The 24,859-nt window shown below is 47.0% G+C and overlaps 2 protein-coding genes across 2 annotated transcripts; one reads left to right on the forward strand and one right to left on the reverse strand.

Annotated features, from left to right (window-relative positions):
• Positions 1-1,533: 1,533 nt before the first annotated feature.
• On the forward strand, positions 1,534-2,535 carry LOC308476350 (olfactory receptor 52K1-like; the record flags this gene model as incomplete). The annotated part of the gene is made up of 1 exon (XM_081003892.1): positions 1,534-2,535. One exon carries the CDS (start codon positions 1,534-1,536, stop codon positions 2,533-2,535), a length of 1,002 nt encoding a protein of 333 aa, XP_080860018.1.
• A 2,932-nt stretch (positions 2,536-5,467) lies between these two features.
• On the reverse strand, positions 5,468-23,707 carry RRM1 (ribonucleotide reductase catalytic subunit M1). Its single transcript, XM_081003795.1, has 19 exons — positions 23,537-23,707; positions 21,629-21,717; positions 20,721-20,898; positions 20,245-20,345; positions 19,462-19,521; positions 18,788-18,827; positions 17,712-17,874; positions 17,081-17,222; positions 16,789-16,872; positions 15,164-15,325; positions 14,323-14,402; positions 13,469-13,670; positions 12,213-12,362; positions 11,644-11,865; positions 10,637-10,713; positions 9,910-10,045; positions 8,396-8,491; positions 7,262-7,450; positions 5,468-6,654 (listed from the first exon to the last, which is right to left on the reverse strand). Exons 1-19 carry the CDS (start codon positions 23,553-23,555, stop codon positions 6,472-6,474), a joined length of 2,373 nt encoding a protein of 790 aa, XP_080859921.1. The 5' UTR covers positions 23,556-23,707; the 3' UTR covers positions 5,468-6,471.
• Between the last annotated feature and the right edge of the window lie 1,152 nt (positions 23,708-24,859).

Raw genomic sequence — 24,859 nt, forward strand, 5'->3', positions numbered from 1 at the left:
TTCCCGCCGGAGGGGTACCTATTTATCTACTTGCACTTTGACGTGCTTTTGAACTGCTAGGTTGGCAGGAGCAGGGACAGAGCAACAGGAGCTCACCCCGTCGCGGGGATTCGAACCGCCAACCTTCTGATCAGCAAGTCCTAGGCTCTGTGGTTTAACCCACAGCACCACCCGTGTCCCTAGAGACTACCTTACACTGCGTTTAAAACCAAAATCGCATTTGGATAGAAACTGTTTCTCAGTGGCTAGCCCTAGTCTTTATAACCCTGTACCTTCTTCCAGAAGGCAGAAACTGAAAGAGATCATTTCCGGGGTGCGCACTATCCTGCGCTATCTCTGCAGCTTTCTTGTGGCACCTGGAAGCATAGATTTGATCCACACCTGGGCAGACACCAGGACTGCAAACACCACTTCCTTCTTTGTTCACCTGGGGCATGTCCAGAGAGGGGGAAAGCGTGGATCACCTAATCATAGGAAGGGCTTTCAAACGTGTATCAAGTAACCACACTCCTTTTGGTGGATGGCAGTTTCCAGAATCAAGTGGAAAGTAGCCTGTAGAGAATAAGACTCTTCAAGGTTGTGGGTTCAAGCCCCACGTTGGGCAAAATATTCCTGCATTGTAGGGCTTGGAACAGATGGCCCTCTTGGTCCTGTCCATAGCTGTCAACTTTTGCCTTTTCTTGCAAGGAATCCTATTCAGAATAAGGGGATTTCCCTTAAAAAAGGGAAACATTGACAGCTAGGGTCCCGTCCCACTCTGCAAGTAAATGATTCTAGGTTGAGGGCAAGTGGGAACGATTCCAGATTGAGGAAAAACTGCCTTTTTGAGGTACAAACAAGTTGCTGTGTACATAAGAGGATAAAACGTAACAACAGCCCTTGCGAATCTAGCCCAGAATCCTGTTCTCACCGTGGCAAACCAGACGCGCATTACGGGGAACCCGCAAGCAGGGTTCGAACGCAAGAGCCCTCTCCCCTCGTGAGGTTTCCAGCAGCTGGTTTCCAGGTGCATCGCTGCCTCTGATCGTGGAGGCAGAGCAGAGCCAACGTGGCTGGTAATAATAATAATAATAATAATAATAATAATAATAATAATAATTTATTTATACCCCGCCCATCTGGCTGGGTTTCCCCAGCCACTCTGGGAGGCTTCCAACACAATATTAAAATACAATAACCTATTAAACATTAAAAGCTTCCCTAAACAGGGCTGCCTTCAGATGTCTTCTAAAAGTCTGGTAGTTGTTTTTCTCTTTGACATCTGGTGGGAGGGCGTTCCACAGGGCGGGTGCCACCATCGAGAAGGCCCTCTGCCTGGTTCCCTGTAACTTGGCTTCTCGCAGCGAGGGAACCGCCAGAAGGCCCTCGGAGCTGGACCTCAGTGTCCAGGCAGAACAATGGGGGTGGAGACACTCCTTCAGGTATACTGGACCGGTAGCCATTGTAGGCTATGATCAAATCACACAGCAGCCACAAATACTTGACAACAAAGTAAGTCCTTTCCCCATTTCCCCCCGTTTCAGGTCCAAAGCCATGTCCGAATTTGGAGGCCCTTCTGAGCTGGTCCAGAACACCTCGGCCAACACCTCCTACACGGATTTCCTCCTCCTCGCCTTCCCCGGCTTCCAGAAGTCCAGGTACCTCCTTGCCATCCCCTTCTTCTGCATCTACCTGATGATCATCTTCGCCAACTCTCTGCTGATCTACACCGTGAAGGCGGAGAGCTGCCTCCACTCGCCAATGTACCTCCTTATTGCACTGCTCTTGGCAGTCAATGTTTTTGGGAGCACCACAGTCCTCCCCCAGATGTTGCTGAGCTTCCTGTTCGGGATCAGCAGCATCTCTCTGACCGGCTGCCTGGTCCAGATGTTCTTCCTCTACCTGGCCATCATGCTAGACACGGGCATCCTCCTCATGATGGCTTTGGACAGGTACGTGGCCATCTGCCACCCTCTCCACTACGCCGACATCCTGACCGGAAAGCTCCTGGGGCTCCTGGCGGCTGCCGCTCTGGTGCGGAGCGTGTCCATCGTCAGCCCGGTGGTGATCCTGGCCTCCCAGGTGCGCTTCTGCCGCTCCAACGTCATCGAGCACTTTGCCTGCGAGCACATGGCCCTGATGAAGCTGTCTTGCGGGGACACCTCCAGGAACCGGGTGGTGGGCATGGCCGTGAGGTCCTTCACCATCGTCTTTGACCTGGTCTTCCTCGCCCTTTCCTACAGCAAAATCATCCTCACGGCCCTGAAAATGGCCTCTGGGAGCTTCCGCCACAAGGCCTTCCACACCTGCGGCACACACCTCATCGTCCTCTTCATCGGCTACTCCTCCTGCCTCTCCTCCTCCATCGTCTTCCGCCTGGCCAAGTCGGCCTCCCAAGACGTCCACAACCTGCTCAGCGTCATGTACCTGCTGTTCCCGTGGGCCATCAACCCCGTCATTTACGGAGTGAGGACCAAGGAGATTCGGGAAAGCATCCTGAGGCTTTTCAGGAAGTGGAGGTGGGCTCTGTTTGGTCCCCAGAAATTAGGCACCTGAAATGGACCGGGTGATGGTTTTAAGTATTCCATTTGCATTCCTAATCCTGGCATCTCTCTCAAGCTCCCACCGTGAAAGGGTGCAGATCAGCGTTTCTCAAAGTGGGAGGAGCCACCCCTTGTGGGAAGGTGGGATTACCTGGGGGGGGGGACTAAGAGGCAAAGGGGCAGCATAGGGGCATAGCTTTCAACTTTTCCCTTTTCTTGCGAGGAATCCTATTCGGAATAAGGGAATTTCCCTTTTAAAAAAGGGGAACGTTGCAGCAGAGGTGTAAATGACGACCAGATTTTGAAAAGCTGCCATCTCTGCATCATCAGTTTTGCTGAATTAATTAGTTGTAACTGGATTGTGAATAAATGTGCAATTGTTACTGTTTTTAATGCTATTGTGTGGTTACCTTCCTTAGTGTAAGGTTACCAGGCGTCCCCGTTTCCACAAATCCGTCCCCTGACAAAATCCATCTATTTAGTAGGAAGGTGAAAAGTGTCCCCCAATGCATTGAAAAAAATCTGGTAACCTTACCTTAGTGGGTCGTGCAAACTGCTCTTCCGAATCCTGTTTTACGTAAGGTAGGTGTGCCTCCTCCAGGTAAGGTCCAGAGGGTGGCAACACGAGAACTGGACTCTTCTGCACTGGTTCCCCATCTGTGAAATGCTCTCCCCCAAGAGACTCACCTGGCACCTGCATTGTGTACCTGAAGACCAGGCAAAAGCGCCCCTCTTCAACCAGGCCTCTGGCTAACATCCTATAACCATTCAAATGTATTTGTGGGAGGGGGTTATTGGGGTTTTTTTGTTCTTGTTCGTTTTTATCTTGTATTTTTATGTTGTGAACCACCCCGAGATCTACTGACAAAAGGCGGAATAAAATTCAATTGATGATGATGATGTCCCCCACCACAGGTACTACTACCCCCCTCTTAACACCCCATACAAGTTCCCATTCTCTGGAGTTACAGGGAACCAGGCAGAGGGCCTTCTTGGTAGTGGCACCCACCTTGTGGAATGCCCTCCCATCAGATGTCAGGGAGATAAACAACTACACACCTTTTAGAAGACATCTGAAGACAGCCCTGTATAGGGAAGTTTTAAATGTTTGATGTTTTACTATGCTTTTATATGTGCTGGTAGCTGCCCAGAGTGGCTGGGGCAACCTTGTCAGATGAGTGGAGTACAAATAAACAAAACAAAACAAAACAATAATAATAGTGGCAACATGGGAGCTGCTTTGTGACCAGGTGGCTCACCTTGGAGCAGGGACCTTTCCTTTTAAGTAAGTAGCACAGGCATTAAACAGCATGGAGGGTATACAGATATTGTTATCTGCCACTCCAATCTCTGAGTGGCGAGTCTCCGGGGATTCCAGTTGTTTTCCCAGCTTTGGTTTCCTTGGAATTGTCAGCGGAGATTGTGGTGTCTTTAGGATATATGGTTTTATTTCCCCATATGTACAACCCGAGCATAAGACTGAGAGGCTCACAGCATCATCACCCCAACAGGTCTTGCTTCTCTGCTCATCGCAGCTTGGGATCCAGCACAGGGCAAGCAGGTTTCTGTGTCTCCAGCTCCCACACCCAGCTCTGTGGCTCCTGTTCTAGGTAGCAGCTAGGTGAGACTGGAAGCCCCCCCCCCCCCATTAACGTGGAGGGCACCATCATTTGGCTGTAGCTCTTGCAGTTGGGCTCATTCTTTTGGGATATTGACAAGGACACTTAAGTGACCAGCTATTGCTTTCCTTATAGGATAATACAAACAGCTTTTTTATATTAAGGTATGGGGCACTGGGGAGTTTACGAAACCAAACGGGGTGTGGCTCCCCAAAATTTGGGAACCCTTCCTATATCCATCCCAGTGGGACCCAGGCCTAGTTCTGGCACCATCAGTCATCCAGACTTAAGACCTTGATCAGTTTATCCTTGGTCCCAGTGGCTTTCGACAGTGTAGCCTGAAATTCCAATTTGTCACCCAGAGTGGCTTCTGTGGCTAGGAGTGCTTATGCTTGGCTTAGACTGGCTTACCGGCTATGGTTGTTCCTGGAACAGGACAGCCTGGTCTCCGTGGTCCACACCACAATGACCTCCCCCACTTGGACTACTGTAATCATGTGGGGCTGCCCTTGAAGGTCCAGAGACTGAAGGTAGCGCAGGCGGCTACCAGGCTGATTAAGTGGGGCGACCCCATGCGCCACGAGTTCTGAAAACGCTGCTAGTGAGCTGAGCCCAATTCAAGGTTAATACTAGCATGTAATGCCCTAAATGGCTTGGGAGCAAAGTACCTAAAAGAGCACCTTCCCAATATCAACCATCTGGCAACCTATGATGGGCAGGTGAGTCTTGGTGGTGCCGCCACGGAGTTTGTAAGCCCTTTTCAGTTGTGGTTCCCCATCTATGGAATGCTCTCTTGCGCGAGATGTGCCTGTCTCCCAACATTATTAACCGCGACTCCTGCATTACAGGGGGTTAGACCCTACAATTCTACGACTCTAACTTCCAGGAGGAATCTGAAAATAACCCCGTTTACCCGAGCACTTCAGAGCTGAAGGACAACGTCCTGGCAATGTTTGAAACCCTACTTTTTTTGTAGAATGATTTAACTGTTTTTAGAATGCTGTTTAAAAAATTATTATTGTGGGTGTTTTTGCCTCAACCCCGGCTCCTTTGGGAGGAAGGATGGGATATACATTGAATAAATAATAATAATGTTCAACTTGTCGTATTCAACCAAACTCTCCCTTCCCTGCCTGCAGTGTAATCCTAAAACTAGCAGTTCATTTAGGAATTTTACTCAGGAAAGTGATTTGTACCGTTGTACATAATCCCAGAAAAGCATGGAAGAGCAGTTGACACAAAGATGCCAAGCCAATGACTTTGGCCATTTCGAACAAAGACATAAATTTCCAGGCTCTTTAGCCCCAAGAAATGCTGGACACCAACTTTACACCATGGCTTTTATTGATGCACTGAATTTGCTTAGAGGATTCAAGTCTACATGCAGAGTACCCAAATTCAATAAATAGTCCAGAACTAGGCCACTTAATTCCGATGGGAATGACAAAGAACTGAAGAAAAAAGGCATGGTTTAGTTTGTGGTGTGCGTTTTTTTCTTGTCTTTATAAAATAAACCGCTCAGCCCAGTAAACGTCGTTCTTCAGAGGAGGGGGGAGTGGCCACAGCAGCTTTGTGGCAAAGAATAACACTGCTAAACCAAGCCCAGTTTTTGGATGCTTAATCCAAGCTCCTTCCAGTGGCTTTTCCCCAGAATTCACAGCCGGTGAAGGAAAAGGGAAAACATTCCCTCTCTGTAACAGTAACTCTAAGCCCATCTCCAGAAGCGGCTGGTATGGGCTGTGGCACCACATGACAAGTTGTGCGCCCTAAAGTAGCAAGTTGCAGGCCCACATGATGAGCAAAGAATATGCTCCCTTTCCCTCTCCCTGCTCTGCAGCTCCCCGACTGCACACTGTTCATCTTAAGACCGAGAGAGAGAGTACTAGAACCCAAGGGCTGGAGATGAGATGTTGTCTCTCTGGGTAACAAGACAGGCTGGTGGAGATTTTGGCATAAGAAGCAATTGTCAAAAGGAGTCCTTGTTCCCCAAGCATAACAAGACGTGCAAACTTTATGTGCATTTTAAAAGAGCCTACTATTATTTACATTATGGGTAAGATAATAAAAGGGCACTTAAAGGTTCCTGCTACAACAGCCGTGGGTGCAGATTGCCTCTGCTGCCGCCGCCACCCCACTTGGATGACCCAGACAGCTTTGCCACCTGAAGGGGAAGCAAGGACACCACTGCACCCAGCGACCCACAACTGTTTGACCCCCTCCTGAAGCAGAACGGCAGCCTCTCTCTTCCCTCCAAAGTGAACTAGACCTAACTAACCTAGCTGGGGCTGGAGCAGGAGAGGTAAGAGGGGGCCTCCACACCTGGCAGCTGCTTAAGACCCGCACATGAGACACTCATCTCTGTTCTCCAGGGAACACACCATGGCTGCTTTGTTCCTCTCTTTCTCCTCCTCTTCCTTGAAGCTCTTGTCCTTCAGCTTCTCCTTGTTCAGGGTGAACTGGATGGGGTTGGCTGCAGGCTTTGTCCTCAAGTAGTACATGCCAGTCTTCAAGCCCTGTGGGCAGGAAAGGGTGAGATAGATTAGATAGATAGATGATAGATGATAGATGATAGATAGATAGATAGATAGATAGATAGATAGATAGATGATAGATGAGAGGAATTAAAGCAGTTTGAGTAGGTTTTGCTCCCGACACCACAGTAACAGAAGGTAACTCAGAACACCCAAGATCCAGGGAAGGACGTTACCTTACGTTATTTAATGTTGTATTGTTTTTAACCCTCTACTGGAAGCCGCCCAGAGTGGCTGGGGAAACTCAGCCAGATGGGCGGGGTATAAATAATAAATTATTACTATTATTATATTACCACTGTTGGCAGCTACAATCTATGTAATAACTATCCTTTTCTATACTTTCTGTATCTTCCATAAGTATTCCACGCTTTATATAAGTATTAAACTGCCAATTCAATTCAAAAACCAGGCAGAACCGTATGAGCCAGGATTTCCCCCTGGACAAGGTTTGCAGGACTTGTCAAAACAAGGCCTGAGCACAACGGCTTGTTATCAGGGCTATATTGTAATAGCCTAAAAACATAACCTACAAGATCAACACGAAAAACTTGTATTAGGGTGGTTCCCTCCCTGTCGCTCTGCTTACCTGCTTCCACCCGTAGAAGTGCATGCTGGTCAGTTTGCCATAGTTGGGCTCCGCAATGTGGATGTTGAGAGACTGGCTCTGGTCAATGAAGGCCCCTCGGTCTGCTGCCATCTTGAGGACCGTTTTCTGGGAGACTTCCCACACCGTCTTATAGAGCTGTTTCAAGTCATCTGGGATCTCAGGGATATTCTGAAAGGCAGAAGGCCTACAGGATGACTCCCTGTGGACAGGAAGGTTGCTTTTGGCTTACACCAGGGATGGGGGGCTGGATTTGGCCAACTCCCAACTCACGTGGAGGATCCAGAAGGAAATCAAAGTCAACGCTATCAAAATCTGCTGCGAGATTCAGCAAGGTTATGCTCTCTCGCACCCTCCAAGTCATCCCGTGCTGATTCTATCCCCAAACCAGCCTCACCTACTTAAGCAAAGCCCTTCTGGATGAGGCCAGGGGTCCATTTAGTCCAGCATCCTCTTCTCACAGTGGCCAACCAGGTGCCCCCAAGGAAAGAGGCCATAAGCAGAGCCTAAGTGAAACAGCCACTCTCCCCTCTTGGGATTCCCAAAAACTGGTATTCAGAGGTAAAGGCCTCCAACAGGGGAGGGAGAAGATAGCTATTGAGTCTAGCAGCCACTGATAGCCAGATCCTCCATGAATTTGTCCAAATCTCTTTTAAAGCCATCCAAGTTGGTGGCCGTCACTACATTTTGTGTGAGCAAATGCTATGGTTTAGCTTTTTTTGATCTGTCCTGAATCTTCTAAAATTCTGATTCACCCTATGGCCCCACTAGGTTCTAGCATTAGGCGAGGGAGGAAAAACCACTCCCTGTCTGCTTTCTCAGCCCTGCACTGTGCAGCCTTACTGGATGTTAACAATTTCAATGTTCAACTGACTATACTGTTGTTTATCCCCATTTAAATAATGAACAGACACAAAAAGGTAGCAGGTATGTTTGAAGGGCATGGTTTTCTTGCATTCTTTTCTCTCTCTCTCTCTCTCTCTCTCGCTTTTTAGCATCTTCACATAAGAGGAAGGAAGCTCTTTCTCGCATATGGAGCCGGGTATAGAACTGAGGCCTCCACGCAGACACAGCCCCCTTGGCAAAGCCCCCCACCCCCACCCCCCGGCAACTGACCTGGATAGAGCCATTGTAGCCAATGATCTGGTTCTTCATCTCCTCGCTCCACAGGCCCCTCTCCGTCAGGTCTTTTAGTAAGTGGGGATTCACTATCTGCAAAAACCGGAAGTCATGCTCACTTACAGCAAGCAGCCAATGTTCTGTTTGCTGCTGCAGCCAGATTCTGGCAAGCCCACAAGCAGGCAGGCAGGGCATGATGCGCCCCACATATGTATCTCCGGTTCCCAGGAACTGGCATTCAGAAGTTTGTGGGCTGCCTCAGTTCCTGAAGGCAGGACACAGCCATTATGACTAGTAGCCACTGGCAACTCCTGCTAATGCGTCTAATCTCCCTTTTAAGCTCTCTAAGTTAGTGTCCATCACCATTTTTTGCGACAGCCAATTCTACAGTTTGGCTCTGTGCTGCGTGAAGAAGGGTTTTGTCTGTCCTGGATCTTCCAACATTCAGCTTCATTGGATGTCCACGAGTTTCAGTGTTATGGGAGAGGGAGAAAATCTTCTCTCTGTCCTCTATGTGTCACGGGACCGCCAGGGAACACCTCTGAGGTGCGGGAATAGTCAGAGGAAGATAGAGAAGAAGTGACGGATGGGGAATAGGGAGAGAGCCAGGAGGCGTAAAGGCTCTCCGATGTTGAAGCAGAGCCCCAGCACCCCACAGGAAGTTCAGGAACAGACGGTGAGCCTGTGCCTGTGCCGTCTGCACAGGAAAGGAGAGGGTTAAAACGCAGGGATCAGAGATGTCCCATGAAACTTCCCCGCCTTTTCTGTTGGAGGAGAAGCCGGAGAAGACCACTCCCCGAATCTGAACCGGACGATTCAGACGCATGATTGTAATGTGCTGTTTGTACATATGTAAAATAAAGAACTGTAAATATCTCTGAGTGAGCAGAGGGTGCTTATTGCGAAGAGCATACACAAGCCATCACACTATGCCAGGCATAATTTGATACACCTTTATCGTGTACCTTCTTACTTGCATTTTCTTTATATTAAAAAACCCCAAATGGTGCAAACCTTCCTCACAGGAGGGTTTGCTCCATCCCCTTTATAATTCTGGCTGCCCTTTCCTGAAGCTCATCTAAGTCTCGCATGCCAGTCCACCACCATGACAATTCTCTTCATCACCAGAGCTGGCATCTTGAATTTTGCAACCATTTCCCCTTGAAGCCCATATTGGAGCCATGAGCCACCAAAGAGCAGCCCGGTCTGCACACAACACAAAGCCACGGTTTAATGTGCAGACTTGCTTAGCTCCTCCCCTGCCCCTGACTGCTCCACACAGCGGGGAAAACAATCCCCAACTCTCTCCAAACCAAGAGCAGCAGAGCCAAGGTTTGTTCAAAGTAAACTAGAGTTTAATGTTGTGTGTGAACCAGGCCTGTGGTTCTGGCACTCACAAGAGGCGGGGGCTGAATTTTATTGGAGAGGATGGCAAGGAGGACATCGGGATCTCAGGCGCAGCACCCACCTTTACCCCTGAATTGCTCAAGGCCACCCTACTGCTGCCTTACCTGGAACTCTCCAGAGAGAACTCTGCGCGTGTAGATGTTGCTTGTATAGGGCTCAATGGACTCATTGTTGCCCAAGATCTGAGCTGTAGAAGCCGTCGGCATTGGTGCAAGTAGGAGGCTGTTCCGAACCCCGTACCTAAATCACAGAAAACAGGGACCCGTGATTGTTGAAGAGGATCACCATCTTCAGAGAATCAACCTTCGGCATCAGTTAAGGAAAGCCTGGTTTTGACCAATTAAAAATTATCTTGCCCAGCGGAACAATCTGCAAGGTTGGTTGCAGGTGACTGATAATACCCTAAAGTGCTTGTATTCCCCCAGCATTCAAAAGGATCTCAAGGTCTGGTGTTAAACAAAAGCAACTAAGTCACAGAGTAGTCCCACTGAAATTAACGGACTTGATTCTACTGCATCTGCTCCTAGAATGAACACTGGATATCCCAAGATCAGAATACACTGTTGAGTTTTCCTGTGCAAGCTGCACAGAAATGAATGAGAGCTGCATCAGGGAGAAGACTGTGCTCTTACGTAGCTCAAGCTGCAGTTTTAACACCCTCAGTTTAGAGCTACCCTGTTCCTTTGGTTGAAATTGGCTCCACCTCTTCTCAGAAGCATGGGGTCCCACCATGCATGCTTTGCTACTCTTCACCCATCAACCCCACCACCAGCCAGCTCTAGGTGTTGCCCAAGGCACACTGCGCCAAAGAGATCAAGGGCTTTTACTCACTTTGCAATCTTCTCCTTCAGCGCCTTCCAGTCCCAAAGGTCTGTAGGGGTCACATTCCACATGTCATACTGAAGGATCTGAAGAAAAGGCACAAACCATCTCGTCAAACCAAACCTGCCATCTAAGTGAGGGTGTGCAGCCTGCCTGCTACCACAGGAAAGCCCACAATATAAAACAAAAGGGGGGAATGAAGAGAAAAGCGGCTTCCTTCAGGTCAAGGCTTCTTGCAATTTTTGGTTCATACATGGTGCTTCAATTCCTGCTTAGACACCACATGGCAAATGCCAAGCTCTCCACAGAGGCATGAGTTGATGGTTTCTCTCCATGGATGTGGCTATTGATCTTTCAGGTTTCAGCCATGAATTTCATCACAATGAATCTGAGACAATCATGTCTAAGAAAAAGCATCTCAGACACGTTGAGGGCACGTGGTGAAAATCCACAGCTGTGCAACTTATTAATCTCAACCAGTCATGATCACAAACCTCCACACTTCCATCTAGACTGAGATTTGTGATGGACACTATACAGCATTCTGGAGATCCCAGGTTTTTTAAGTGAAAAGGAAGAGGAAAAGCAGAACACTTGGAAGAATTTGAGAGCTTCAAAATATACCTAAGGATTTAGAAGTTTAGCAAATCCAGATGCAAGCAGACATTTCACTCAAGTGTAAAAATGCTTACAAAGAAAGAATGCTTTTGAAGAAAAAGCTTGCAGGGGCATCTTGTAGGAACTAAGGGCTAGGAACTTGTTTTTAAAAAATGCAACTGGGTATTCATGAATATCTGAACTCTGTGCCAAAAGGCCAGATTCAACAACACCAGTCATAGGGTGAAATAGACCCTTAAATTAGTTCAGCATCTCAGTGTAGTCCAGCAGACATTTATTGGAGTTGTGGCACTTCTTGGCATCTCAGTTTGTGATTCCACAAGTTCCAATCCGACAGATTTGTCCAAAGGACCCTCAATACCATTGGTTCAAAAACCTTTCTAAACTTTGCCACTTACGCCTTTGCTGACTGGGCAGCCCTCGTAGGTTTCGTACGGCCCGTGTTCCTTGGCAAGCTCACAGCTGGCGTCTAGGGCACCATAGTAAATGGTCTCAAAGATCTGCTGGTTGAGCAGCTGGGCCTCTGCGCTCTCAAAAGGGTATCGCATGAGGATGAAGGCATCAGCCAGCCCCTGCACACCAATACCAATCGGACGATGGCGCTTGTTTGAGGTCTCGGCCTGCAACACATTGTGAAGGACAAAAGGATAAAAAGGTGGGGGGACAGAGAGTTAAGAACCTAGGATGGGCAAGCTCTGGTTTCAGGCAAATCATTCTTCCCCTACTAATGTATTGTGTACTTCCCGCAGCCCACTAGCTAATGCCTGGCTAACAAGGAATGTGCTTTAGGGGGAAAAATACACGAGGAATACAGAAACTGCCACATCCTTAAGATTCTCCATAGTGTCAGCCGCCCTTCAAAGGAAGTAGCTGAGAACTTGCTGGTTCTCTGTAGTCCCTCAGCCTTGAACAACCAGCCTTACCAAGAGCACCTCTCAATCTAGGGCTACCAATTCCTCCTTCGTACCTCTGGCACAGGGTAGTAGTTGATGTCGATTATCTTGTTCAGATTCCGGACAATGACTCGGGTGACCTCGGCCAGCTTCTTGAAGTCATAAGTGTGCTCGGGAGTGACGTACATATTCAGGGCTAAGGAAGCCAAGTTGCAAACCGCAACCTGGAATAGGCAAAGAAGGAAGCAGCGCTCAATGGCTAAGCAATGTATGCAGTAGAGAGAGGGGAAAGGGTTACAAACTGTATGGCGGAAGATGTTCCCCATTACAGGCTCATCAACCATTTACCTGGAATGGCAGGATCTGAAGAGCCACCCGTAGGCCAAACACCTGCTTTGAGCCAGGACACCCTCTGCCTAAATGCAGAGCTCTAAATCCAGTTCTAAATGCTATGGGGAAGATCCTACAGGCTGCCTAGGCAGGTGTGCTATGCTGATGTGCTCAAATATGGTAAGGAGTAATCAAAACCATTGCTTTCCAATTCTATTTTCAGTGATCCTGTGAGGAATAAATCTTCAAAATGTCAGAAGAGGGCAGTAACTCAACATACACAAATCCCAACCGCTCCACCTCTTATTTCTCAAAAGCTAGACACTCCTAGTCCTTTCAGACATGCTGTCAACACCACTTATGATCCTCATTCTGTTCACACACACACACACACACACACACACACACACACACACTGCCCACACCACCAGATGGGTAGTGCCAGTCTTCCTTGCTCTAGATATATCTATGCACATCATTAATTTCTAGCTGTGTTCCTTTCACCTGGCAGTGAATTCTACATCATTATCATTATTATTAAAATATTTTTTTAAATTTATATACCACTCACTCTTCACCCAAAGATCACAGGGTGGTTTACAGCATAAAAACACAAAATGCATAACAACAAGACAAGCACAGTACACACTTAAAAGGCCATAGATTGTTTAACAGCCCAAGGCCTGGCTGAAGAGGAATGTTTTTTCCTGGTGCCTGGCACCTAAAGATATGCAAGGAGGGTGCCAGGTGAGCCTCCCTGGGGAGAGCAGTCCCCAAGGGGGAGCCACCAGAGAAAAGGCCTGTTCTCATTTTGCACAGATGAGTTTCCTTAAAACAAAGCAGGAATTTCCCACTTCTCACAGCATCTGAACATCCCTTTGGCCTTTTGATTGGCAAATCATGGGAGAACAGTGGCTCCCCCAAATACATCTCATAGGAACGCCTTCCCTAAAACGGACTCTGCTGAGCCGCAGTGGCACCTGGTTCCTACCCAACCCACCTCATCCTGGCTGGTGTATTCCACAATTTCTGTGCACAGGTTGCTGCATTTGATAGTTCCCAGATTCTGCTGGTTGCTCTTCCTGTTGCAAGAGTCCTTGTACAGCATGTAAGGAGTTCCTGTCTCCGTCTGAGACTCTATGATGGCATACCAGAGCTGCTGAGCCTTCACCACTCTGCGGACACGCCCCTGCTTCTCATAGCTGCAAGACAGAGCAAGACTCGTCATTGGGACCCGCTTGGAGTTTCTGAAAATAGGCTCACAAGCATCTTGTTTTCATTTGCAAAGCAAGGACACTGAAACCTCATGAACTCCTGGTGGAACAAGGCCCCTGAACAGGAGGTGCACAACAGCACACCTAAACTATGAACAAGTGTAATGGTATTGGGTTGCTCCAGGGAATCCTGGAAGCTGCAGATCTGGTCAAGTGCTGAGAGCTCTGTTGCAATATTCTTAGGCTCCCCAGAGTTCCTTGGGCAAATTGTAACAGACGCAGTTTGTGTTGTTCTTAAGAGTCTGGATTTTTGGCCAGCTCCAGCTGATGAGCACTGCCAGTTCCCATTTTCAGAATACAGACTGGGGAGGGGGGAATGCAAAAACTGTAGTTCCATTAATGAGTTTCTGAACTGTAGTTGCAATAAATGAGCTACAAATTCCCACTCAGAACATACAGAATGAAAAGAGGTAACAAGAGCTTTGATTCCATTTTCATTTCTAAGCAGACTCAAAAGGTACTTTGTCTGGAATCATTTAGATCGAGCTAAGGGGCAAGGCGAGGTGATGAAGGAGCTGCTATTGACAGGCCATTCCTGGCTCAAACTTTGCCAACGGATGCACCAGCCTCTCTCTCATACCTCTCATACAGCTTCTCAAACTCCTCTCCCCAGACTTCATCTAGGCCCGGGCATTCATTGGGGCACATCAAAGACCAGTCCTGCAAAAGAAAGACTGAAAGTAAGCAAGGACAAACACAAACTGTTCTTATCTTCCACACAGCAGGACACTGCAAAGACAAAATGTACATTAGCAAGCCTTCATGCCTTTAGTAAAGACTTTAGTCACCACTTTTCCCTCCTCAACAGGGAAAACATTTTTATCAATTCAGCTCACTTCCGGGGAGTGGAAAGGGCGAAGAACACAAAAGATTTTTTTTCTAGAAGCTCAACTGCATTTTCAATAGAATGAAATACAAAGAACCAAACACACAAAGCATTACTTCTGTGCATTACCCCCCTGTTGGGAATTGTTTTTATATTAAAATAAAGAACATTTTAAAAAGATTGAGTACACCCTGTGGTTCACCAAATGGGATACAAGAAACAAAACAAACAAACAAACAACCAATTAGACTTATCTAAAACAAGACAGCCGTTTTCTAACTTCTTCAGTGTCTCAGAACTGATCAGTGATTGTTGGATAGATATTGGGTCCAATGTCACTTTGCCTTTAGGCTTTTTAAAGCCGTGGGGCTTGATCCGTTATGCTGCTAGGCATACATTTCATGAGGAACCGAGAAAGGTACTACAAGACTGCTCAAATCAGTGTTACTCTGTAACTCATCGGTTATATGGCTGTATCTTGACAAGAGAAGACGTAACTCAAAACAGAGTTAAGGGCACTGTTGCTGGCACATGCCAGTGCCCTCTCTTTGCAGCCCTGCTGGCAGGGGCCTGTGCTGTGAGCCCAGCTGCCCACCTGGTTGGTCTCCACACGCTTCATGAAGAGGTCTGGGATCCAGAGGGCGTAGAAGAGGTCGCGGGCGCGCTGCTCCTCCTTCCCAGTGTTTTTCTTCAGGTCAAGGAACTCAAAGATATCAAAATGCCACGGCTCCAGGTAGATGGCGAAGGCTCCAGGTCTCTGGCAGAGCAAATAAACAGAAGAATCAGAATGATGCCTACAGGAAGTTGCATCTCTGCCCCTAGCTTCTCGCTAGGGTAGAAGAAAAATTAAGTGGCTTCTGCCTGGCTGAAGCTTTCCGTCATTTCCTGGATTATAACCAAACAACGGATTAGGTTGCACTAAGGCTGCTTGCAAAATCTAACAAGCACATCCAAGTGCTTCTGCATGTTTATTACACTTTGTTCAATTTCCAAATGAAGCACCTCATGCGACATTGGAGATCTTACTGGATGATCTCCCAACCTTCAAAAGGTTTTTGAAGCCTTGAACTACAAACCAGGAGGATCCAAGGACAGTCTCTTGGTGCCCAACCTGCACATCTTATATAATAGATATAAGCAAACTGGCATAAACTGGAACGTTTTTCCAAGGTCAATTTTCTAAGTGGGTGATTTTTAGAGAAACTCTACAGATAGAAAGAAGCTGGGGGATCAAGATACGTTACAGAGCATTTTTATTCACTGAACTCCCTGCAGTCAAAACCTTTAACATGAGCCTGAGAGAGCTTGGAAAAAATCCCAAATGCTGACTGTACTTCTGGGCAACCCTTCCAGTATCTCAGAGACACCACAAAAGCAAACTTTTACACCAGGCAAAGGCAACTTTTCGCCCTCCAGATGTTTTGGACTACAATTCCCATCATCCCTGACCACTGGTCCTGTTAGCTAAGGATCATGGGAGTTGTAGGCCAAAACATTTGGAGGGCCGAAAGTTGCCTATGCCTGTTTTACACCATGGGACTACCCAGTGGCAAGCCTGAGGTGCCCACATTGAAAAGGAACTAAAAACACTGCCAGGCACTCTCATGGTAGAGATGTGGCGAATGACAAGCGCTTTCCTTAAAAGGAGTTTCAGAAGGTGAGAAGAGACAATAGGGATGGGTCTGTGAGGCTGCGTCCAGGTGAGAAGGTGGTCTTCTTCTCCCGCTCCTCCCGTTCAAAATCCTTCGGGCGAGATGGGATACTTGCAGCTTTTGATGGTGGAAAATTTCAAATCATGGCAAGGGAAACAATGCATAGGACCGTTCAAGAAATTCACATCTGTCATTGGTCCCAATGGTTCAGGTAACATGTGAACAATTCAAACAGGCTTCTGTCCTGTTATCTCCACACTGTTGCTTGAGTTTTTCTTTATGCTGTGTATTATTTGTTGTCTGTGGTGTACCAAGCAAGATTTATTATATGCTACTTTGAATGCTAAAAGGTGACTGACAAATGGTTTTAATGAAATACATTTTTAAAAATTGGGTAGGTAGAACTACATTCCACCCAATCAAATTGATTAATCTGCATTAAAATATTTTTTAAAAAAGGAGTTTCAGAACAAGAGCAGTGGAGAATGCTGGAAACGTCTTCAAGCACTTGAACTCGCAATCCCACTCCCCCAAATGCATACATAGTCTCTGGAAGAAGCCAACACACCTTGTTCCCCCCTTGGTCCACATAGCGAGCTGTGTTGTTGTAGACCCTCAGCATTGGGACAAGTCCATTAGAGTTCCCGTTGGTCTGAAACAAAGAGAAAGCAGATGGTCATCACGTAAGGCGCAGAGCACCTTGTTCCTCTTGAAGAGGCAGGTGCCCAACCCCACATAGGAAATGCTGCCACACAGGACCTGATTTAAGTTACATTAAAGCCACAGCAGCCCAAGGGGTTGGAAAAGGTGCTTTGCAGCAATCACTAACACGGCCAGGGTGTTCAAAATTCAAAACTCACCCCAGCGATATAGCTGCCAGTGGCTCGAATGCAGCTCACTGCAACACCAATCCCCCCAGCAGACTTGGAAATCAGCGCACAGTGCTTAAGAGTGTCATAGATCCCTTCAATGCTGTCATCCTTCATGCACAGCAGAAAGCAGCTGGATGGAAGGAAACAGAAGTGTTAAATGCCACAGGAGGGGACAGAGAGCACTCAAGCTGACATTTAAAGTCTTCATGCAGATTTCTTTGGGGAGGGGTGCAAACTGACAGCTATAATTTCACTACAACACTTAATTTCATAAGTCATAGGACATTAATTTTCCCCTGAAAGGATTTTCTTCTTCTTCTTTATATGAGAAATTTTGAATCAATACCTCCCCACCACGCCCAGCAATTAGCACCAGCAGTTAAGAGAGAAACTTGTTCATTAGCAACAGCAAGCAAATAGACCCTCTAGGTAGGCACTGTTCTGTTTATGAGCAAATGCACCCTTCTGAAAAAATGCTTGCTGTAAAAGCTGTAGACCAGTCTAAGCAAGAGCAAGGAAGGGACAGCTGATGCCCATTTTATAGACAGTGAAAACCATTTTGCTTAAGCAACATCATCCTCAATTGCTCCCTCTTCCAGTGGCCACGTTCCCGGATTACCTGGAGAGCTGGGGGCGGTTGGTACCAGCATTGAAAAGAGTGGGCGATGCGTGGGTGAACCACTTCTCAGAAAGGAGGTTATAGGTTTCAATTACAGCATCGATGTCGTTCTTGTGGATTCCCACTGACACCCTCATCAACATGTGCTGGGGGCGCTCAGCCACTAGACACCGGAAGAGAGGAGTCAAAAAGAAAACATGAGTGCATCACAGCCTGCGAAAGGAGCCTCTGCCGCTGAGGCAGCTGGGCCCAATTCATTCTGTCAGATCAGAGAGCAATTTCCTGTTCTGGCATCTGTAGGATTCCAGGCACAGCAAGATATAAGAATAAAAGCTGATGGGGGTGGGAAGAGTCAGTTCTTGCCAAAGGTCCAAATTAGCCCCCCCTCAACCCAAACAGAATAAATAATGAGTGAACTGCTGCCATGTGAGTTAAAAGAAATCCCTATCTACTTCTTCAATGCAGAGGGGCTCAGTGGTAGAGATTACATATTGCAAGCAAAAAGTCCCAGGTTAAATCCCCAATGGCATCTCCAGGTAGGACTGGGAGACATTCCCTGTCTGAAGCCCTGGATAGCCTCTGCCGGTCAGTGTAGACAATATTGAGGTAATGTGGACCAGCGGGTCTGTCTCCACATAAGGCAGCTTCACACGTTCCTATGCTAGGCAGCAGCAGCAGCATGTAAGGAACATTTGTAACATAAAGCCCAATGAAGCTGCTACTTGGATGGTTTTGAGAACACAAGAACGTAATGGCAGTACTCTCCCCTCTTGCAGTTATCAATGGCTGGTATTCAGAAGTAAAACTACCTCTGACAAGGGGCCAGCTCTCAGTAGGAAGCCCAATACCTAGAATCACCCTGCCTACAGAAGTGCTAATCCTTCATGATTTAAGCTCCAAGGAGTATTGAAGTGCCAAAAAAAACCCTTAAGCCATCACTTCTAGAAAGCTATGGCTTTATTTAAAACATTTATATGTCACATTTTATCAATGACTTCAAGACAGTTTACAAAAAATTAAGAATAAGCTATATGCATTTGTACACAGGACTGAGACAATTCTCCTGTACCACTTACCTTTGGAATTGATTTTTAGCAGATACGAACGCTCAAGTGTCTTAAAAAGAGAGGAAAGGAAAAGGACGTAGGTCAGAGCTCATTATAAAAAATAAAGTAGAAGATTTACTACCAAAAAATCAATTTTTTTCCACCACCACCCACCTCTTATTGCACCTAAAAGGCTGTGGCTTTCAATCACTATTTCAGAAAACCCCAAAGCTCCTCTTCAGGTCCATAATGGCAGACCAGCTTCCCTGAGCAAGTCCCTGCAATACACAGCTGATGTGGCAGAGCAGCCCCACCATGTGCACAGCCATGCAAGCAGAGCAGGGGCCCCTAAAACACACCTAGGATCCTTTGCAGTTGACGGTGTTGAGGGAAGCCATGGGGGGAACCTTCTCAGCAGGTTATCAGCAGTCACAGCTCCCTGGTATTGGGAAGTTTGAAAACTGCTGCCTTACTTAGAAGTTGCCTTATCAAAATTCCACTAGAGGGAGGTGTGTGTGGCATACTGCAAAGGAAGGCATCAAGAGAAGGCATCTTGCCTCGACATGCCTTCCCCAAGCCATTCATATGAACAACAGCTGGGATGAGGGTGCTTATTTATTGTCTGGGGCTCCTACATAGAACAGAACTTGCCATTCCAAGCCTTATCGGTAACTGACACCCTCAAAGAAAGAACAACTCTTTACCTTAAAGCCGAAGTAATTATAGGAGAAATCCCGATCATAAATTATAGAAGAGTTCAGTCTCTGAGAGAAGAAAAAAATGATAGATTAACACATTTAGACTATGTATACCCCAGTTCATGTAACACAAAAACCTACGTGGTGTGTGATACAAAAAGTTTTTTTTAAAGCCCTCTGGATGTGAATTGCTCCATTTTTCAACTATGTGATGACTCAAATTGTTTCCAAATGGGAAGCTAAGAAGCAAACAATTCTTAATTTCAAACCAGCGCCACTTCCTTTTCGCAGAATGTCCCCTGGCTCTGTTGATCAATATAACTGCATTTGGAATATTCTACATGTACCCAAAAAACCAACAATGCCACACTGTATGAAAAATCACTATATTTGTCAAGGGCTTATTTCAAAGGACCAGATCTGGACACAGGGCTTTGGAAAACCTATGTTTAAAAGAGATGGCAAGGCCACCTTCCACCAACATGCACGAGGCATTTGTGGAGCATGCATAATAGCACGAGGGCAGCCATCGCAAGCGCACAGAAAATGCTGGCAAGTTAACTTTCAATCCATGCACATTCCTCTGTCTGGCAACTCATCTGCCTCTCCACAAATGCATGTGGATCATCTCATCATTCTCTGTCACAGAATATTACGCAGTTTCCCAAACACCAAGTGGATATTCAGGTGAAAACTGCTTCCCACCGCCTAGCGCCAGAATAGCCATTCTGCTTTTAACTCAGACTGCTTTTAATTCTTTCCTGTTAGCTCTGCCAAAGTGCTACTTACATCTTTGTTGGCCAATACGATGTCTAGAGTTTCCTTAGCAATCATTGGGGAATGTTTGCCATTGCGCGGGTTCACATAGTTGTACAAATCTTCCATCACATCTAAAAAAGGGGGGTTACTGTATTTTAATAATTACAACCGTAAGGTTTGCCAGTATTATTACTTGCTTTTGGAGACCGGGGGGGGGGGGGGGAGAACAGGCGAAGCTGAATGCCCCACCACCACTGAGCAAATCAGCTGAAGAAATCAGCTCATGCTTATTGCACAACATTTTAACTCCGCAATTCATCACAACCATTTGATCAGTGAGAATTTCAATGCAATACGATACCTCCTGGGTACATAATATTACTGGGATTAACTACATCAAACCTCTCCACCCAATAGTTTTGCCATTAAAATCCCTCCAACATGCCAGTTCCACGAACGTTGCAGAAATGGTTTTCCTGTGTTGTGGCCAGCACCCCCACACTCACCGCTGAATACTTTCTTGGTTTCCTTGTGCAGGTTGGAGACAGCAATTCTTGCTGCGAGGATAGCATAGTCAGGGTACTTGGTTGTCAAGGTTGCTGCTGTTTCAGCGGCCAGAGTATCCAGTTCTACAGTAGTGACTCCACTGTAAAGGCCCTGGATCACTTTCATGGTGATCTGAGCCTGGACAAAAAAAAAAAAGAGCAAATACTCACAAAGTTAGTTTGCTATAACAGAAGGACGGGGAGCAGTCAGTTTTCAATGACTTTCTTTGCCAGAGAACTATATGAATTTTGTAGCAAAGCTGTCCACTTGGTTCCTTTCACTCTCAAGGTGGTTAAAGTAATATGGAGATAAGATAAGAGTAAATGTATGAATCTTAAAACAACAGGTGGGTAATGGGAGGGATGAGAGGGGGAGAGGAGTGCTCAGAAGGCTGGGAAGTTGAGAAACAGCAGTTCCTCAGTGACTGCTTAGTGAGGAGCAAGGCTTAAAACTTGCAAGGTACCACCTGTAAATATAATCATGCTGAACGTAATACTTTGGAGGTACTCAATTGCTCAGAATTTTACATAAAAATTTGTCACCTTAAGTGGCCATTTCCCCTGGAAGGCAGTTTACAGATTTATTTATTTTAAAAATGGCATACACCCAAAAAGCAGACTGGTTTCCAAATCAGACTGAGGCAACTGTGCACAGACTGGAACTTCAAATGTATATTTTGTGGACCACAGCAGCAAACACTGCTTTGTCACTATCATGAACAGAACTTTCCTCAGCATACAAGGAGCTTCATTCATTTATTCATGGGAATTTACGTTCCACCATTCCACTACAATGTACTCAAGAAGTTTTACTGTCCTTGTTTTATCTTAGACCATGACAGACTCATGATAGCACCGAAGACACTCACAGGGTCGACGAAGTCCAAGTTGAGACCGTAACACAGTTTCTGGATCCGGGACGTGATCTTGTCAAACATGACGCGCTCATGGCGCCCATCTGCAGAAAAGAGACGGGAACATTTAGCATCACTTGCTGAGCAAACGCTGTACTGGGTAAGGGTCCAGTCAAGGGTTTGGCCTCACAGCCTCTAGCACTGCTGCCATTTCCCTCCCAGAAAAACTAGCTAGCCCCTCCACCAAATAGAAAAAAGTGGGCTGCAAATGCAATAAATGGGGACATCCAAACACAATGAATCAGACACTTCACCAGCTCAGTGACCCAAGGGAGATCAGTGTGAGCCTGTCACCACAAGGGCCCTTGCATTCCACACAGCAATTGGGGGGGGGTGATAACGTGAGGGGGGGCAAGGGGAGATGTAGCTGCACCCAACCTGGGCCAGAGGACACTACCCCAGGGTGCCTCTGGAGATGCTCCTCTCCGGAGCCTGCAGGGTGGCACCTCGGGGTGCCCTGGGCTGACCCTGGAGGAGGAGGGGCGGTCTGGCAGGAACCAGGTGCTGCCTCGCTCCTGGCATCAGCAACCCCCCCCCCCGTGTCTCTGGTGTGGTGCAGTGGACGAGGGACTGGGAGAGACCAGGGTTCGAATCCCTCCTCAGCCACTGCCTCTCCGCCTAGCCTACCTCGCAGGGTTGGTGTGGGGATTAAAGGGGTGGGCGGGAGAACCGTCTTGCACACCGCCTTAAGTACCATGGGAGGGGGGAAAGGCAAGCTGGAGTTTTATTACAGTCATACCTCTTGTTACGTTTGCTTCATGATACGTTTCTTCAGGTTGCGTCCCGCGGCAACCCGGAAGTACCAGAAAGGGTTACTTCTGGGTTTTGCCATTCGTGCATGTGCAGACGTGCAAAATGACGTCACGCGCATGCGCAGAAGCTGAGAATTGCGACCCACGCACGCGCAGATGTGGGTTGTGTTCCTTTCAGATTGCAAACGGGGCTCCGGAACAGATCCCATTCGCAACCAGAGGTACCACTGTATTTTTTTTATTATTACTACTACCAATTCATTTACACCTGCCCTTGCCCCTGACAGGGACTCAAGGCGGCTGGCAGTTAAAGTGAATGCAGCAAGGGAGCGGACCAGGCAGCCTCCATATCACTTCCAGACCCGCTTGCTGTTACTATTAGTTGTTGTTGTTGTTGTTAAACTGACAATCCCGGCCTCCTCCCACACTACACACAAGGCGGCCAAAGAGGAGCAGCAGCAAATTACGGTAACACGGCAAATGGTAATAATAATGTTTATTTTCCTGTTCGCTTTATACCCCACTCTTTACTTATTTTGTATTAGCTTTGTTGCATTTTTAAAAACTTCAGAGAAAGCATGAACTAAGCATTACACCCAAATAAGAAAAAATAATAAGAAAAATACAGAAAAAGAAAAACGGGGGGAAATAGTAAATGAAAAAGAATTAGTCAAGTATACAAAATTGTTCTGTATTCATTTATTAAAATCAGGGTTCCCCCCCCCCCCCGCCATTATACCTGTGTGATTAAGCACAGCCAAAGTATTGTTTTTGGAACCGAATTTTCCAGGTAGTTTTTAAAAGCAATCCCATTCTTTTTTTCACCTTGTCGCCTGAGTGATCTCTTCTTAGTTCTGTCATTTTACCCCGAAGACCAGAGAGAGAGAGACAGAAATGAGCCCCCCCCCCCTCCATCTCTTTCTCTCTTTTGTGGCGGGAATATTGGCCTTGGGTCGGCCGAGGGTTTTGGGGGCTCACAGTTCCTGGCCCTTCCGTCCGTCCCCCCCACTTCTCCATGAAGGGGGTTTTTTGGGGGGTAAAGGGGGCACAAAAAGTCTTTCCTCCCCCCTCTCACAAACAGACTCGCCCTGGAAGGGGGGCTCCTCCTCACCTCTCTTGACCACGTGCATGGCGGCGGCGGCGGCGGCGGCGGCCTCCTTCTCCTCCTCTCCCTTCCCTTCTTTCTCCTCAGGCGACCGACCTTCCGTCCTCGGGAACCGCGCGCGGGATGAGGCCGTTGGGGGGGCGGCGTCGGCGGAGCCTGCGAAACGGCTCCTTCCCGCCAAGCGGCGCTGGCCCCGCCGCGCCGCCGTAGCCACGCCCACGCCGGGACGTCGACGGAGCCATCTTGGGGGCTGGCACAGGTTTCCCCACTTCGCAGCGGCTGGGCCGGGGAAAGCAGAGGCGATGGGAGGCCCAGCTCTCCGTGCCCGGGACAAAGATGGCGGCGGCGGCCTTTTCCCGCCTCTCTCTGAGGGGAGCCCAAGAGCGCGAAGAAGCCTCACGGGAAAAGCGCCCTCTGAGGGCTTTGGTTTTTTTACTTCTCATTAGAAATTATTATACACGACTGGATTGTAAATAAAGACATAAAAAAAATCTCAAAGTGGTTTACCAATTTTTATTTGAATAAAATTAATGTATTTCATTTCACGAATTTTTAAGTTCTGTGAAGTGGGGCTGTGGTTCTTGCAGTGTGAGTCTTTTTTTTTAATGTAGGACAGTATAAAAATGGAATATTATTAATACAGTTAATACAGTTATTATTATTAATACAGTTAATACAGTTCTCCACCATGAGGACTAGGACCTTGAGATTCACTCCCAGGGGAGAGAACGCCTGCTTGGCAAAAGCCGCTCCCTGCCTGCAACGTGGCGCATTTTTCCCACTTCTTCCATAAAACATCGTCCATTTATATATCGTAAAAGGAAAAAGAATATTTAAAAAGCCAACTCTCAAAACAGTTTAAGAAACGATAAACGATGAAATCAGCCGTGGGGAAAATTTATGGCAGTGGCATGAAACATGCAAAACATTACAATGCTAAAATGGGTTAAAAGTCCCAATCACGTTTGTGTCTAAGCAAGAATGTTTTTAGCGGGTGCCAAAAAGGGGCCTGTTCGAGATCATCATCATCATCATTTTTTATTGGTATGCCGCCTTTCCACAGTTAAAAAAGCAATGCTCAAAGCGGCTTACAGCATAACAAGATTTACTAAATTACAAAAGTCATAAACAATAAATAAACCACATCAAAAAAATACACAACCGAATGGGAAACAATTTCCACATAAATCTAAAACTAAGAATACAGCATTCATATCACAGTGTAAAATGACATAGGTAAAAAATAACAGCAATTTAAACAAAAACGGAGGTGCCAACTTGACCCCCGACTGTGGGTGCCCTGCAGCATGCATGGCCCTGGCACCAAAA

This window comes from Podarcis pityusensis (assembly GCF_964106645.2).
Source record: "Podarcis pityusensis genome assembly, chromosome: 4".
NCBI classification, from domain to species: Eukaryota; Metazoa; Chordata; class Lepidosauria; order Squamata; family Lacertidae; genus Podarcis; species Podarcis pityusensis.